Source organism: Carlito syrichta, unplaced genomic scaffold (genome assembly GCF_000164805.1).
Source record: "Carlito syrichta isolate Samal-C Ts95f unplaced genomic scaffold, Tarsius_syrichta-2.0.1 Scaffold303987, whole genome shotgun sequence".
Taxonomy (NCBI): Eukaryota; Metazoa; Chordata; class Mammalia; order Primates; family Tarsiidae; genus Carlito; species Carlito syrichta.
In genome coordinates, this window is record NW_007248083.1 from 739,218 (window position 1) to 758,008 (window position 18,791).

Here is an 18,791-nt window from a genome sequence, read left to right on the forward strand (position 1 = left end):
GCCATTTTTTTCTTTCTTTTTGGTTTGAAAAAATATATTTTTTAGAACAGCATGATATAAGCTCTCCAAACACAAAACACACATGGACACATAAAATGACAGATCATTTCCTTTCGCAGGAAGTGGCTTAAAAAAATTGAGATTATTGAAATTTCATAGTTGAAAAAAATGTTTCTGAATGTATAAATAAAGCAGCAGTTTTGAATAGAAACAGGAAGTTACCTAGGCACAGTCATCAGCCACATGGTAGCTACCACTTAGCCTCATTGTTGATTGTGTAAATGAGACTTTCTTTGTATCACATTAATACATGTTTTCGACTTTTTTCTTTTTTCTTTTTTTTCTTTTTTTTTACAGAAACAAAAGAAAGCATGTTGGTTTCATATTCAAATGAATTATGCCCAGGATAATCCTTATTTATACAAAGACTTCAGAGAGTGGAAAAGAGAAACAGAAAATATGGTTCCCATCCTCGCTTTGGAGTATACCCCCAGAAGCTTGGGGGCCCACTTTTTAAAAATAAAACTTAAGTGCCAACCTTAGAATGCAAGGAAAGCCGAAGGATGGAACAGAAGAAAGTATAAATCTGTCTTTTCTCTAAAGCGTGAAAAACCATAACAATGGAAGTGACCAGCTGGAATTTCTCTGTAACACATGCTACCTTTTCTTGGATATACTCTTGTCTCTCATGTGACCACAAAGATAGGGAGTCACTCCATATTTTGAATTTCCAGTTCATGGGGTTGCAAATAAGAGAACCAAGGCCTATATAAATAGTGGAATATTGACAATTTCACATGAGCCCACCTTACTACTCATGTTGACCTAATAAGAATATAATTTGTCTTTAAATTTTTTTAGTTTTAAAACACCTACCCTGTTTTCTTTTATAATACACTTAATATATTTCCCTCTTTCTTCTGGACTAAGGTTCCTGTGACTTATTTACTGTGGGAAGAGTTTTACCTATTTGTTCAAATGATTCATTCAGAAAGCAATCTAGTGAATGGGTCAATCAACAAAATTCCATTCTATTGTTTTTAATTTCAGGTAAAGCTGTACAAGTTGAACACACATTTCATGACTCAAAAATGTAGAGATGTTTTGTAGGTAAGTCAATTTAATTCATTTTCGACAAAGCTTTGCATCATTCGAAATGCAAATACACCTCCTTTGGCATTAATGATTGAACAAACCTAGTTCTTTTGGTTCTTATTGATATAAATAACACAGTTTCTTGATTGTCAAGTAGCATTTAAGAGTTTCCCTAACTTCCACTAATAGAATCCTCAATCTTATTGGTCCTATTTGCCTCAGAGAATTAAACTGAAATAAAAATGTTCATTTTGTCTTTCTTTTGGCAACACCAAGATATGAAAATACAAGGAAAAGAAGCAAAGAGAAGATAGCTCCTCCCCAATTTGCAGAATCAAGATGGCTGTTCATGGAAGATTATGACACAGACTGAGGTGAGAGGACAAAACTAAGAGGTGTTGTATTTCGAAGGAAGACTATTGTTACAAATACAATGAGACCTTTTCAGGAGACCACTCATCATTTCACAGAATATCACTAAGGTTTTTTTTTTTTTTGACAAATGACTTTTCAGACCAAATTCGGAAAGCGTCTTTAGTTCAATTCATATAAAGAAATTTCAACCTGTTAAACAAGTGTCTTGGCTTACTGATGGCTACCAATACAGGTTTCACTATTCAAGAGAGCTAGTGAGGAACCAGAAAAGCTCACAGAATTTAACACCATTTGGCTCCATCAGTTGATATCCAGAACTCTTCATGCTGAAACTGCTGAACTCAGCAGGTGCAAATTTCCACTATCAATGAATATACATTTAAAGAAAAACAAACCCCCCTTTTTTGCAGTATGTGAAACACCAGTGGAAGATAGTTTAAACAAACAACAACTTAAGAACTGGTCCGGCCATGTAGGTCAAATAAAAATTTTTTAAAAAAGAAAAGAAAAACAACCTCTATCTTCTGGACTGTAATAGGGTGTCACTTCATCTTTGGTATAAAATAGGCCATCCATAGGCTGAATTTGATCACAACTAGGAAAGACTACAGAAATTGTCAACAATTTCTCTATCTATTGCTTTTTTTGTTTTTTTGCACTTTTTGACCATAAGCTCCTATCTACTTAAGTTTTTTTTTTAATGCTCTTAAGCTAGGTTTTGCAATGTGACAAGCAAAGCTGACTAAAAACTTTGTAAAGCTCATAAAAAAGACTGCAGATAAAAAGCACTAATGCTTTTGCTAGCGATCACGCTTTGTAAATAAAAAAAATCTGCATTCTGCCCCCAAACACGCATTATTTCTAATGCAGTTGTTTTTAAACCAACATTAATAACTTTACTGTAAAATGTTTTAGCCTTCTAGAATGATTTGTGTCAACACTTAAGACAAAGTTCATGAAAAGTCCCAGCATTTTCCCAATTCTTGCAGTTGCCATGGTTTCTTTTATCAACAAATTTTCTTCAAATGAAGAAAAACATTTTCATTTAAACTGTACAGTTTTTTTTCACCCTAAAAACTCAGTCTTAAACTTCTGTACCAGTTAAAGCCGGCACAATATTTCAATTCCTTCTTGATTTTTGTTTTTAACAAGACGTTGACAGCTTGCCTCGAGAGCCTTTGACGTCCTTAAAATTAAGGCAATTAAGATTCAAGATAAACCTTACCTAAATATTTCTAAGAAAAAATAAAATAAAAAACCAACCCACTAGATTTAAACAAGAAAGGAAAAAGAGAGAGAAAGTAGCTTAATTAATGAGGAAGACAATTTGTTTCCACTTCTGTTTGTCCACCTCTTGACATCAGGTTTCTGTTAAAAAAAAAAAAAAGAACTATCTACACATTCACAAAAATTCCTAATTCAAATGTTCTTCCGATGAAATGTCAACCTTCAATGTTTTGCTTTGTAGGGTGGTTTTTTTTTTTTTTTTTTTTTCCCTCTTCTGGGATTTTTTTCCTTTAATTAAAAAAAAAAGATGGCACAAATAAATTGTCAAACCACATGAAGGAGCCATTTGCACAGCACATAAAAACTTTGTTTTCATTGGGTAAAGTATAAAATTAAAAAAAAAAAGCATTCCATTGACGCCTGTGCAAACTGGAAGCCAACTTCTTGTTCAATGAAGTTTCTTCATTCAAGGCAAAATTTCAGACGGACAGTCTTCAGTCCTGTTTATGGTCTGTGAAAACAATTGAATAAAAGTGGTCATTATATCAAAGTCACTTTGAAATCGCCTTATGTGCTCTTTTCCAGTGTGGTCTTTTTAAAGGATACTAAGTTTCAACAAAACACAGTCACAAAATAAATTATAAAATCATATTGAACCTATGAGATTGACAAATTCTGTCACTTTCACAGAAATATATATTTGGGCCAGAGAGTTTGTATACATTAAAAATCAAGGTTAACAGATCAAGAATATCTTTTGATTCTAAAACAATGAACCTTAATTTTTTTTTTACCCAAAAACATACCCAGAGACACAATACCCCTAATGAGCATAAAACCTCGTTTTTCATGCCTGGCTTATGCTGTAGCTCCCCCACAGTTCCTGTGAGTAATTATTCCTAGATTCATCACTAACTTAGTCAACAAATTCGTGATTCTCTGCTATGTACCTCCAATAACTGGGCTGTATGTTAGCTTGAGATATTCACCAAGTACATTCACCTAAGACTTACTAGTTTTAAGGTTTTTTTTCTCTTTTCCTCTTCCCCTTCTTTCTTGTTCATTCCTTACCAAACCCCTCCCCCCATTAAGATTATAAATCTGTAAGAGTAGGGACCATATTTTCCTTCTATGTTCTACTCTCCAGGTGTCCAGCAGAGTGGTATGTACATATAAACAAGTGTTTAACTCGACAAATGTCATTTCGTTACATGCCTCTTTGCTTAGCCCAGTTCAAATAATGACTTCTGTCACTGCCCCACTTCCATTGCAAGGTTCAGCTTCTAGTGGATTGACATTCGCTCTTAGCTCTTCTGCTCACAAATTAGAATTTTGTTAAATAACTGCAGAGTTGTGCTGTAGAAAGAAAGACCTTTATAAGTCACATTTAGATCAAGGGCTTTTCACTCAGGGCATAGGATGACAGCCAAAAGGTATGCAGGTTGTTCTGATACACAATTGCTTAATTTAGCAAATAAGGCTCCGGCGTGCCAGGTATAGTTTTACAGGCCATTCACTGTATGAGACGCATGGCTGGAAGAGTGAGAGCTGGGTTCCAGCCCCACTGTCTGCTTCCCAGGCTATGTACCCTGGAGCAGAGCTGAATCCTTAATGTACAAAAAACCCTCAACTGTGTGATATTTAGCCTGAGGTGGCCAAGAAATTTCTCCTTTTCCTAATTTGCAAAAAGCCATCATATGAGACAGCTGTGGTTATTAGGAACCTGATTAACTTCTTCCTAAGATCATGTGAGGAAAGCAACTGGGTGACAGATTGAATATTCAAATTTTTAACAAGAGCTTAAATCTGTAGAAATACATCTTTTCTTTTGTGTCATATGAGAAACTGAGATTTCTTCAAAAAAAGAATGCAATTACAATTTTCATAGAGCGGCAACAATACGAAAAAATTTATTAGTAGTAGTCATGGGAACCATGGTTTATAGTTTAACTCTACCTTTGCAAACTATAGACTTACTCCCATCTATTTCTAAAAATCTATATTGTCATGGGAACGAAACTTTTTTCCTTGGTTTTGTGGTTTTTGTTTGGAAGGGTGGGAGCCTGTTCTTTGTTGCTACTCCCATCTTCCGCTCTGGTATTATTGGGCAGAAAATGTCTAAAATACGAATCATTTTTACAGTTGCTCAGTGCATGCTGTTTTACTCAGTGGACAACTGTGCATAGAAGACCTTCACTGCTCAGGTACTTGGCATTCACTGGTCTCAGAGCATCAGTATTTATGAGTGAGGCTGGAACTTCTTTAGGTTTTATAACCTTACACAAATGTTTGCAATAGCTGTCTCATCATATGGTCCTTAAAGTGGCCTCAATTGCTACATTAAAACAAACAATGAGAAATATAAATGGCTGTACTTTACATGTTCGTGGTTGCTAGCTGAAGTTTGAAGAAAAAAGATGCTGCTACTTAATAGAACTGGATTCACTCCTGCCCAACTTCTCTGTTCTAGAAGAGTGAGTGTGCACATTTATACAGTGCTGTGGATTACAGTGACCTTCAAAAAAAAATCACAAAATAGAAAGGTTCCAAATTTTTGAGGCTGGGATCATTAACAAAAAGAACATTTTAAGTTGGACAGTGAGACTGCTTTAGAAATAAAATTGGTTGCTACTTAAAAAGAGAAATTTATGTGAGATTATGAATAAGCATGTAAACCATTTGCAAACTGTAAAGCACAGTCACAGAGAATGTATTATTACTCACCATATGTAGAATATATTATGATACATAGAATGCTATATTACTCACAAGCTTGAAGGACATTAAGGACATAATTTGCAGATCACTAATATAGTAACAATGTATAGAAACTTGGTGTTCATAGCAGTTAATTTAGCCAGAGAATATTTGAAGAATAAAAACTTGCAATACTGAGGTTGAGATAAGGGCCTTCTAAGATCAGAGTAACCGTTGGTAGACTAGGAGATTTATTGAATTTAAGAACATAAAGTCATTTTAAGTCCTCTCATCACTCCTTCTCCCCGAAAAAAAGAAGAAAAAAAAAAAAGCAGAATGGATAGATTGGAAAGTAGCAAACTATAATCTTAGAAATCTAATTTTTAAGAGCTGGAAGAAGTCTCAGAGACTGCCGAATGATGCAATATTTCCCAGAGTAATTCCTGACAGACTAGCTTCACGTGATGCCATGCAAAAAGAAGGATTCTGTGGTCCATAGTGTGGGGAGCACTGCACGCTAGATTCTCACTACTGGATTATCCACAGGTAAACTCAATAGGTGGTCAGAGTACCAACAAAGAAGGGTCTGAATATTTAGAAAAATGTAATCTTGACCAGGCTCGCTGGCTCAGCCTGTCATCCCAGCACTTTGGGAGGTCGAGGCGAATGGATTGCCTGGACCCACAGGTTCGAGACCAGCCCGGGAAATTTGGTGAGACCTCATCTCTACAACAAATAAAAAAAATTAGCCGGGCGTGGTAGTACATGTCTGTAGTTCTGGTTACTTGGAAGGCTGAGGCAGAGGGAGCCCAGCAGGTTGACACTGGGGTGGCCATGAGTGTGCCACTGTACTCCAGCCTGGGGGTTAGATTCCAACTCAAAAAAAAAAAAAAAAATGTAATCTTTTACATTAGTATCAAAATAGTCAACATGTAGACAATCAACATTTTGTTAGACTTCTTTAATAATTTAACTTAAAAAAAAATCTCTTAGGGTTGGGCACAGGTGATCATGCCTGTAATCCTAGCACTTTGAGAGGCTGAATTGGGAAGACTGCTTGAGCACAGGAGTTTGAGACCAGCCTGGCAATGTAGTAAGACCTTGTCTCTACAAAAAAAAAAAAAAAAAGAAGAAGAAGAAGAAGAAGAAGAAAATCAAATAAAAAAGTTAGCTGGGCATAGTGGCATGCTCTTGTAGTCTCAGCTACTTGGTAGACTAATGCCTGATGCCAGAGGATTGCTTTATGCCCAGGAGTCAGAGGCTGTGGTGAGCCATGATCATGCCACTGCATTTCACTGGGTGACAGAGTGAGATACAGACTCAAAAAAAAAAAAAAAAAAAAAAAAAAAAATCTCTTGGAATTCCATAGGAGAAAGACAACACACACTCCAATCTTTCAGGAAATGAAATATTTGAAGTATTTATCTGGTTCTTTAGGAGGTCATGCTCATTAGTATTTTAATGCTTTGGAGAAACTGCAATTAAGAAAAGCGTTTCACCGAGTTTAAAACAGTGTATCCCAACATAATTTGACGAGGAAGTCCTTCCCTCCCACCCTACCCCAACTTCAGGGCACTAGAGACCTAATTTATACTCTTTGGAGAATACTGAAGGAATGATCTCTCTTCTGGAAAATGAAACTCCAAAGAGTTGAGTGATTAACTGATAGGTGGCAAAGGTCGAATTCGAACCAAGGACTTCTGATACTGCATATGAGGACTTAACTTTGTTTAAAGACATATACGCTGCAGATTCTAGTTATGTTTAGGGTTTTCCGCATAGCACAAAGAAAAAGAGATAACTTGGGTGAAAATTGGAATTTCCATTGAGTTTCCAAAATAGACCACAGTTATTTCCTCCTGTGGCAAGAGCCCAGAATTCTTTTGTATGAGTGGCTTCTTTCAGCAATGAGGAGAAAAGCATATATATATAAGATGTGAAGTTTTTTGATTTAGCTTGGGATGTAGAATTTGGAATAGTAAATATTCGCTGACATATATCCCAAATATAGTCCCTTAATTCATAGGCACATCCATCGTTGATCTTTGTTAAACTTTTCTCCTGCAAACTTTCTGTTGTGATGTCTGTAATTTACAATGTCTTTAGTATAAACATCGTGGTGTTAAATGTATGTAGGAGGGTTAAGCTACTTTTCAGGGGGCATTCAGTTGCCGTAATCAGAATTTCGCACCCCATGGGAGGTCAGCTAGCAGTTAATGAGAGAAAGGCCAGAGGTTTGTATAAGTACTTAAAGCTATCCTATCTCAATTAACATAATGATTGTTAGAAATGAACTGCCTGATGAAGGTAGTGGCATGTTAATTAGCATAATGATGCTGGAAATGAGCTGCCATTTGTGAAATTTGGTGAACTTAAGACAGTGTGGATTGGCTAAATTATTTTAGACACGTTCTCCACTATACAAGAACAGGAATTATACAGTGAAAATATGATAGCTGGGCTCGGTGGCTCAGCCTGTAATCCCACACTTTGGGTGGCTGAGGTGAGTGGATTGCCTGAACCCGCAGGTTCGAGACCCGCCTGGGCAACTTGGCGAGACCTCATCTCTACAATAAATTAAAAAATCAGCCGGGCGTGGTATAGCGTGCCTGTAATTCCGCCTACTTGGAAGGCTGAGGTGGTAGGATCGCCAGAGCCCAGCAGGTAGAGGCTGCGGAGGCCGGGAGAGGCCACTGCACTTCAGTCTGGGCGACAGAGTGAGACTCCAACTCAAAAAAAAAAAAAAAGAAAAGAAAAGAGAATATGGTGATGTGCATGCCTGTAGTTCCAGCCCCGAGGGAGGCTGAGGTGAGAGGATTGCTTGAGCCCAGTTTGAGGTTGTGGTGAGCTTTGATCATGCCACTGCCCTCCAGCCCAGGTGACGTGAGATTCCATCTTTAAAAATTTTTTTTTTGAGTCAGAATCTCACTCTGTCACCTGGGGTGAAGGGCAGTGGCTCGCTCATGGCCACCACAGCCTCGACCTGCTGGATTTAGGAGATCCTTCCACCTCAGCCTTCCGAGTAGCAGAACTACAGGCACATGCCACCACGACTGGCTAATTTTTAGATTTATTGTAGAGATGAGGTCTCGCCACGTTGCCCAGGCTGGTCTTGAACTCGAGCAATCCTCTCACCTCAGCCTCCCAAAGTGCTGGGATTATAGGCGTGAGCCACCACGCCCCCCCCCAATTTTTTAAAAATAAAGAAAGAAATAAAGGCTTTAAAAAATAAGAACAGTGTGGTGAAATTTGTAGCCTGTAACTAAATTTAGGATATTGCTTAGCTTGATCTCAAATTGGACTCTCATGGAATAGATTTCTGGTGGCCTCTGTATGGATAACATTGCTTTATCTCTAGAAGGTGGTCAATCCAACCTATGGTCAGATTACTTTTTAAAATCGAGCTGGGACTTTATTAAGCTTACAAAGCAAACTGTATAAATTGTTTTGTGCCTGTTTTCTTTGTTTAATAAATGCCTCTGTGGGGGCTCTTGTATCCCTCAAACTTTTCCCAGTGATGGTGACTTATGAAAAAGAGCCCAGTTTGCATGACCCAAATGCTCAGCTGAATTCCCAGTGTCTTCCTTGAATGATTTTTGGAGAATCTCATATCTCACCATGATACAGGTCAGCTTCCCTTGGCTAAAACTGATGAAAATTTAGGGTCGGTCACATTAATTACTTCCTTTCACAAATTTTCAAGTGATTGCCATCCACAAATTTGACTTAGGATATTGTTTTTGTTTCATTCACTGTTGTGTTGCTGTTGTTGTTGTTATTTCAAGTCAAAAGCTTCTGGCACTTTGTCTCATATCAAGGAGGAGAATATAAGCAGGATCTATTAAAATTTCCCTTTGTTTTAAAGAAATGTCCACAAGGCAATGTAAGTAGTTTTCATGTGTGACACTTTTTGAAATGTTCCATGTTCCAGGGTGCTTTCTTCTATGGCATGTTGCAGCAAGCTGCATGCTCTGTGGAACGTTCTAGAACATAAGTTTCTGCATGAGTGCAAAAGCAAATTCCTCCAAACAAGGAAACTCTCATCATTATTTAACCACTCAAGGTGAGAACATGGGAAAGGCGATTTCATTCCTTGGTATTCATTATTGTTGGAACACTTAGGATTATCAACTATAAGAATCCCTGGCATATGACCATAGTGTAACCATATTTTAACACCTAAAGTTATATGTGGTCAGACTTAGACTTTCTTGTATATTTCAGAGAATGAAGCTTCTTTGAATTGACTCATCATAAGGATAATGAAATTCAAACTTTTCTCCACACATCTGGCCCTTCTGGGCTGTGAGCTCACTAGCTTCTGTTAATGGTATTAATAACTCCATTGCTTTGCCTGGAATGTTACCATCTTGTCTGTTTTTTCTCTTTCTTTGATCTACCTTACCTCCCTACCCCATAATTATACCTGCTTACACCATACTTCAGGCCTTTGCCCCTTCTGCCTGAATAGGGAAGAATAGGACTGTTGGTTTCCATTGCTTCCAAATTCATTGTCTACTTCTGGGGAAAGGCCGTGGTAGAACACACAAAATGCTGTCCCAGCACCTCAGTGTGGCACATGATATTAGAATCTGAGTCAAATTGCTTTTTCACACTATTCTACTACTTCGCTCCACTTTTCAGTGAAATGCTCTGAGCTTGCCCACTCCCGGACTTTGGTCTAGCTGTCACATCACCTGGAACACTGCTTTTGGCCTTAAGATTCAGCTTAAGTTACCATAAACTCCACCAACGCTTACCCAGCTAGGAAGAATTATATTGTCTTCTCCTGTTAAAATGATACACCTTGAAAGAGTCCTTTTCATTTTCTTCACACACACACACACACACACACACACACACACACATACACACACACACACACACACCCAGAGGAAGATATATATAAATATATAATCTTCAATATAAATTGAGTTGGAGTCTCACTTTGTCAACCAGGCTGGAGTGCAGTGGCACAATCACAGTTTATCACAGACTCTACCTCTTGACCTCTAGGCTCAGGTAATCCTTTCACCTCAGCCTCCCAAGTAGCAGGGACTACAGGTGCCCACCACCATGCCTGGCTAACTTTTTGATTTTTTGTAGAGATGAGATCTCGTTATGTTGCCCAGCTGGGCTCAAGTGATCCTTCTGCCTCGGCCTCCCAGAGTGCTGGGATTACAGGCATGAGCTACCATGCCTAGATGCATATATACTGTTTATGTGTAGATCTAAATTTTATTCTAGATTGTAAGCCCGAGAGGGCAGGGATCCTCTAGCCTAGTACAGTGTCTGGCCTGATGCTAGTACCACAGGTGAAGCTAGTCTTGGGTGTAGAGGTGGATGGGGAGACTATTGCCAGTATCCATGAGAGGCAGAGATGATCTCTTTGGATCAGATAGAGCATCCCCTTCTCTACCAAGTAGCATAATGACCAGAGAAAGTGCCTCAACTCTGGGGAGGAACAACCCTGAGAAAGAAGAGACCACTTCACTGTGGGCTGACCAGTGGGGACAACTAAAGCCTATTTAATTAGGCAGGGAGAGAAGGGAGTTCTGGATGGTCGTAAGAAAGGAGGACATTTGCATCCTGAAAGCCATCCTTGAAATGTGTTCCTTTATACCCAGCCTCCATTGGTAATTGAGTCATTGATGTGTAAACCAAATCATGTCATTTCTTTTTTAAAAGTTCTCCTAACATGCCCTAAATCAATTAGAATAAAACGAAGTATAATTACTCAAAGCCAAGTGTTTAAGAGCCAAAGGCTCTATAAGAGCTAGATTGTTTGATTTCATCTTCTTCAACTCTTCCTCCTACCTCAGGACCTCCTCAAGAACTCTGAACTTCTTGTTTCCTCTGCTTAAAATACCTTTTCTCCAAATCTCTCCAAGATTAGCTTCTAATTGTCTTCCAGGTCCTCCGGGTCCGAATAAGAGGCTTTCTCTGATACCAAGGTTTAGGTACTCAGTCATTATCTATCAAGGCAAGCTTTTTGAGTAATCTGCTTTGCAATTTTGCTTCTTTTTTTATTGTTTTCTGATTGATCCACTGATTTCATGTCTACAAGTAGAAAGTAAACTATGAGAGAGTAGAAGAAACATCTGCCTCTTTCATTGGCCTTTTCCTAGCACCTAAAATACTTATATTGCCTGTCATATAGTAGGTGCTTAATAAATATTGACTGGATGAATAAAAGCAATCTTTCCATTTATCCAGATATCATTAAACTATTAGCAGGAAGACTATAGGGATCACTCATTTCCTTACATTTTGGCACATCCAAAGTCAGTTTCACCTACTCACGAAGCCTTAAAATGTGTTCCTGGCAAACAATATATCAGGATTTTCTGGAAAAAAATAGGAGTTATTTATTATAAGAAATTGTCTCCTAAGATCTTCAGTTGGCAAATGGGAGACCAAGAGAGCTGATAGTGTAGTTTGAGTTTGAGTCTGAAATCCTGAGAACCAGGAGAGCTGATGGTATAAATTTCAGTCCCAGAGCTGGCAGGCTCAAGATCCAAGAAGAGCTGATGTTTCAGTTCAAGTCCAAAGGCAATAAAAGACCCATGTTCCAGTTTAAGCATTCAGGCAGGAGTTCTCTCATGCTCACATGATTTTTAATCTTTTTGTTCTTTTCAGACTTTCAAGTGATTGGCTGGGGCCATCCACATGGGAAAGGGTAATCTGCTTTACTCAGTCTACTGATTCAAATGTTAATCTCATCCCAAAATACCCTCAGAGACACACCCAGAAATAACGTCTGACCTAATATGTGGATAGCCCATGGCCCAGTCCAATTTATATATAAAATTTCCCATCACAAGTCCATCTCTTGTCAACTTGACATCCATATGCATCTTCATAAACCATACTTCATCTCAATGTTAAGACAATAACAGGGACAAAATTCCTCACAACTTGGCACAACTATCCTATATATAATTGAAAATGTATTAACTTCTTCCCCAGAAGAGGAGGTCAAGTCTTTGAGTAATGTTTATTTTTCTTTTTGATATTTTATAACTTAAATACTATGATATCAAATTAAAATATTTAAATACTATGATATAAATACATCTTATGTTATATGATCAATGAATGAGGGAAGAAAGAAAATAAAGATATTAGCTCTATCTATATGCAATATTAACATATAAACATAGGCACGTACAACAGTATTAATAAAAAAGAGAGGAAGTGCTAATGACAATTACAGTCTTCATTTCTATAACTGGCCATGTGGTCATAGTTGGTATTCATATGTTCTTTTACCGCCTAGTCTATGTTCCCTTTGCCTGCAGCAAGTTCCTCATCCAGTCATGACTCTTTACTGATGGGGTGATCCAAACCTTTATTCCTGAAGGATCTGGACCATTGGGTAGTCTTGCTTAAATTGGGCTGTTGTCGTTTTCACTGACCTTAATCACAGGGAATGGTAATACTAAGAGACTCCCTAAGGGACCCTCATATTCTGTATAATCTCATACATTATCATCCTTACCTCCATTGTAGTCCAATTTCCCCTTGGAAGTCAGGATCTCTCACCCCAGCCAGCACAATAAGTCCCTTATTGGCCTGTTGATTCAGAAACATGAGGAGTCCAAAGTGGCCAGACTTCAGTCTTAACTTCCAGTTCAATAGAATCACTATTGTGTCTCCTGATGGAAACATTCCTCTCTTTGGAACTAAAACCTAGGCCAGCAGACCATAACGTCATGGGAACAGGAAGCAAGTATTTTGCTAGTGGGTCACTAAGGGTAATTATGAGTGATGCCACCTCATTTCCACTCCTTGATGTCTGAACCCATGAAACCTGGTTGTGGGAGAAGCATCACCACATATTGGTAGCTAATTCAGAGCATATGGAGGCTTTTGGAAAACTTTCACCCAGGCCTGCATGGTGTTGCTACCTAGCTGGCATTGCAACCAAGTCTTCCAAAGGCCATCACCATTCTATCAAGCCAACTGCTTCAGAATGCAGAGAACATGGCAAGACCAGTTAATTCTGTGAGACTGGGCCAGCCCATTGTTACACTATATTTGCTGTGAAGTGTGTTTCTTGATCAGAAGCAATGTAGTGTGGAATATCATGATGATGCATAAGGCATTCTTTAATGGATGGTAATTTTGGCAGAAGCACTACATGCAGAAAAGGCAATTCCATATCCAGAGTAAGTTTCTAGTCTAGCAAGAAGACAATATTGCCCCTTTCATGATGGAAGTGGTTCATTGTGATCAACTTGCCCCCAGGTAGCTGGCTGATCACCCAGAGAATTGTGCCATTTCAAGGATCTGTTGTTGGAAGGTTGGGCACTCAGCAGTGCTCATAGCCAGGTTTGCCTTGGTGAATAGCAGTCCATGTTTCTAATCCCACTCATAACCTTCCTTTCTGCCATCATGGCCGCTTTGTTTACAAACCCATTGGCTGATGACAGGAACGCTCAAAGAAGAGGCTGACTGGTGTTGACAGAATAATATATCATCTTATCTACTACTTGAATATCAAAATTATCAAAAGGACCTGCAGTACAATTCACCTTTGGATGCCTGTTGAAAGTTCCAGACAGCATCTCTATCAGCCACTGCCACTTCAAATACAATGCTCTGCAGGATCATATGACCTTAGTTGTAGAGCAGCTTCCGCTGCAGCCTAGACCTGTTGTGGAACCTTCTTTTTTCTGGGTCCCACTTAAAACTAGCAGCTCTCAGTGTCACTCAGAAAATGAGACAGAGTAATACACTCAAATGAAAAATATGTTGCCTCTAAAATCCAAAGGACTTGGCAATATGCCTAGTTTGTGATCATAGGAAGTGCCAGATGCAATAGGATGCCACTTACCCTTCACTCTAGAAGAAATATTTTCACATATTTTGTGCCATTGGACCCTTAGAAATTCCACCATGGTAGAAGGCCTTTGAATTTTTGTTGAATTCACTTCCCACCCTCAAGACACACAAGTCTTCCCAGTAAATCTAGAGAAGTTGCTACTTCTTGCTCTTTGAGTCCAAACAGCATGATATCATGGACGTAACAAGTCAGGGTTATATCTTGTGGAAGGGAGAGACCATCAAGATCCCTGCAAGCCGGGCTCGGTGGCTCAGCCTGTAATCCCACGCCTTTGGGAGGCTGAGGTGAGTGGATTGCCTGAGCCCGTGGGTTCGAGACCCACCTGGGTAGCGAGACCTCATCTCTACAATAAATCAAAAAATCAGCCGGGCGTGGTAGCGCGTGCCTGTAATTCCGGCTACTCGGAAGGCTGAGGCGGAAGGATCGCCGGAGCCCAGCAGGTCGAGGCTGTGGTGGCCGAGAGCGGCCACTGCACTCCAGTCTGGGCGACAGAGTAAGACTCCAACTCAAAAATGAATAAATAAATAAAATAAAATAAGATCCCTGCAAACTAACATATGACATCTAGAATTGGAGAGCTGTTATACTCCTGTGGTAAGATAGTAAAAGTGTATTGGTGGCCCTGACAGTTAAAGCAAACCCCTTCTGGTGTGTCTTATTGACAGGGATGGAGAAAAAGGAATTCGCCAGATCAATAGCTATGTACCAGGGAGTCTGTCAATTTGCACAAGCAATGAAACTACACTTGGTACAGCTGCAATGGGAATCACCATCTGTGTATACGTATGATAATCCTCTGTTATTCTCCAAGTTCCATCTGTCTTCTGCACAGGCTAAGTGGGAGAGCTAAGTGGGGCTATGGTGGAAATCACCACTCCCACATGTTTCAAGTCCTGAATGGTAACACTAATCTCGACAATCTCTCCAGGAAGACATTATTGCGTATGGTTTACTATTTGCCTAGGTAGAGACAGTTCTTATGACCTCCATTTGGCCTGTCTCACCATAATGACCCTCATCCTACAGGTCAGGGAACCAATGTGGGAATTCTACTAGCTACTGAGTAATCCATTTTGATATGGATCTCAGAATTACGGATACAACCACAAGGAATGTTCATGCAGCCACTGAACCCACTGTGATATGAACCTGAGCGAAAACTCCATTGATCAACTGACATCCATAAGCTCAAACTCTGAGTGGTGCCCCAGAGGGTCATTTTTATGTGTCTTGAAATTAGCGTCAGTTCAGAACCTGTATCCAATATACCCCCAAAGGTCTGATTTTTTTCCTTTCCCCCAAATTATAGTTATCTTGGTTAAAAACCATGGATTGCTTTGGGGGAAAATGAGAGAAAAATTAACAGTATACATTTTTGGTACCATATCCTTTCAGTGCACCCATGCTCTCCCTTTCATTTAAAATAATCTGGCTTCGGTCAACTAGCTGAAGTCTGGAAATTGACTGAAGTGCCATGATTCTCTTTTTCTGTGACTCAAGTTAGACTTGTTTTTACTTGATCAAGAACTTTTCTGCTTATACAGATCAAATAAGAATGTAGTAGACTTTATATTTTACCTCTAGGAACACTATGATCAACCATCCCAAACCACAAATCTGTCTAAGTCAGACAATTTTTGTTTGGTATTTGTAGAGATGGGGTCTCACTATGTTGTCCAGGCTGGTCTCAGACTCCTGACCTCAAGTGATCCTCCTGCCTCGGCTTCCCAAAATGCTGAGATTACAGGCTCAGTCACTGCATCTGGCCCAGTCAGATAATTCTGATTGCTGCTTTGATCTGCTGTCCATTACAGCAACCATATTCAATTTGCTTTTGTGGTTAAGGGATGCTACTCGGCCCTTGCCACCCAAGATCCAATTATATTCATTACATTTAGGTTTTCCTCTTCAGTGACTGTAGTTTCCACTGCAAGGCCTGGCATACAGAGAAGAGTAATCACAGAGCTCTTCAAGGATGCCAAAGTTCCCAGCACATATTTATTTCTCACAGTTGTGGGGAAAAGAATGTCTTCTGGACACTTCCAGGGTGGGTAAGTAGGTCTTAAATGACAAATCCACTCTTACATTCCAATTTTTCTAAGCCTCGGAATCCCTTCCTCTAGATTAAATCAAGGCAAGTTGGGCTTTTACAACTAGCCCACTGTAGGCCACCATTTGGTCCATATTTCAGTCAGCCAGCCAAACTGCAAGAGTTATAAATAACTCTCTGGGTACAACATTAAATGCAGAATCTCTGCTTAGCAAGCCTATATTGATCAATTTGGATTGATTTAATAATGTTCCTCTCACAATTATCCCTCAGTCTTGATATTGGTTTTTACATGTTTCTTGAACACATGTCTGCATAAAGTAGAAAGCTTAGGTCATTCTTTTGAAGTGTCATGTAGTGTACATCTTCAAAGTCACACTTTTCACTTCACCTTTAGGAAGTTTCTGAGACTTGAGTCTAGAAACAAAGAGGGGCTATAGAGGCAGGTCCTAGAGGAGACTCAGTGTTGTCTTATATGGCAACTGCCTTAGTGGAGGCCATTACAGTTCCCCCAGGCAATGTAGGGTTAATTCTCTCGGACATGGGTAGAGAAACTGTTCCCAGTTGGAGTGCCAAGCCACTTCCACTGGAAAAAAAAGACTTATTATATTTAGGGGCTCAGTGACCCCAGCTTCAATAGGTTCTTCCCACATTTACTCATTCCAACTTTCAGGATCCCATTGTCTTCCAATCAATGCCCTCATTTTTTTTTTTTTTTTTCTTTTTGAGTTGGAGTCTCACTCTGTCGCCCAGACTGGAGTGCAGTGGCCGCTCCTGGCCACCGCAGCCTCGACCTGCTGGGCTCTGGCGATCTTCCCGCCTCCGCCTTCCAAGTAGCTGGAACTACAGGCGCGCGCTACCATGCCCGGCTAATTTTTGATTTATTGTAGAGATGAGGTCTCACCAAGTTGCCCGGGTGGGTCCTGAACCTGCGGGCTCAGGCAATCCACTCACCTCGCCCTCCCAAAGCGCAAGATTACAGGCTGAGCCACCGAGCCCAGCCGCATGCCCTCATTTTAACAGCAGATATCCATGAGGTTGGCCGTTCAACTTGCATTGTAATTTAGCTAGTCACAGGATATGATTCTGGGTTCAATTTTCAGCAATCTGGGCCCTGTAGCTACAGGTGATAAAGGCTTCTTTTAAGGCAGACATACAAGACTTCACTATATTTATGCGGTGCTAAAGCTGAACATTTTAATTTCCAAACTCATCCTTTTGTTACTTTGTCCAGTGACATTAGAAAAAACCTAGCTGATCTTCTTATATTCACTAATTTCCCATAAATGTTTGAAAATATCAAATACATAGTCACCCAACTCCTTGCTTTTTATAAGTGGTTGATTATCCAATTAAGATATTTTACATATCTTCATTGCCATATTATGCTAAAGACTATAAATACTCTCTTACTGCTGGAATCAGAGTCATTAGTATTTTAAAATCTAATCATGTAAGAAAGCCAATTCCAGAAATTCTAGAACCAAATCTGATGACTATCTTTAAAATTCTGTTCCTCTAGAACTACTCTCAGTACTCAAATCTATTAGTCACAGTGCACCAGAGAAATAGGACCATTGGAATTAAATTAGATAGATAGATGGATAGATAAATGGATACAAACACACATACATACATACATACTAGGGGGACTTTTAAAAACCAGAATTATCTTTCAGAGGGTGGGCCTCTTACAGTACAGGCTTCCCCACTAGGTAAGTGTTCTAGGAACCCATGAGCATCAGTGTATCAGCTGGTGTTGTGAGAGACCGAATTCAGCTTCAGTGCATTTTTTTTTTTTTTTTGACCAAAATTAGCCTGACCCCTGTGCTCCACCCTCCCTATTCACCCTATCTCGCCCCAAGAGACTACTTTTTCCCCTTGATTAAAAAAGTCCTTCAAGGAAAATGTTTTGCTGATGTGGAAGAGGTGAAACAAAAAAGGGCAGAAGCACTAAAAGGCATCAAAATCGACGAGTTTAAAAACTATTTTGAGCAGTGGAAAAAGCATCTTGATAGGTGTATTGTATCAAACAGAGAGTACTTTGAAGGTGACTTAAGTTTAAATACATAAGAATAAATAGGCTAGGCGTGGTGGCTCATGCCTATAATCATAGCCCTTTGGGAGGCCGAGGAGAGAGGACTGCCTGAGTCCAGGGGTTCACGAACAGCTTGGACAACTTGGTGAGTTCTGGTCTCTACAATAAATCAAAAAATTAGCCGGGCATGGTGGCGTGTGCCTGTTGGTTCCAGTTACTTGAAAGGCTGAGGTGGAAGGGTTGCCTGAGCCCAGCAGGGCGAGGCTGTGGTGGCTGTGAGTGTGCCACTGCACTCCAGCCTGGGCAACAGAGTGAGATTCCAACTCAAGAATAAAAAAGAATAAATACAAATTTTTTTAATAAATAAATTCTGGGTTTTTTGGTCTACACCTTGTTCATACACACACACACACACACACACACACACACACACACACACACACACATACACACACACAGAT

General features: G+C 39.5%; 1 protein-coding gene across 1 annotated transcript in view; it reads right to left on the reverse strand.

Annotated features, from left to right (window-relative positions):
- Positions 1 to 3,042: 3,042 nt before the first annotated feature.
- Positions 3,043 to 18,791, reverse strand: part of RBMS3 (RNA binding motif single stranded interacting protein 3) — a 454,630-nt gene continuing 438,881 nt past the window's right edge. The window contains exon 12 of the mRNA XM_021713015.1: positions 3,043 to 3,208. Coding sequence (XP_021568690.1) covers positions 3,202 to 3,208 — 7 coding nt within the window. The 3' untranslated portion in view covers positions 3,043 to 3,201. The remainder of the gene's footprint in view (positions 3,209 to 18,791) is intronic.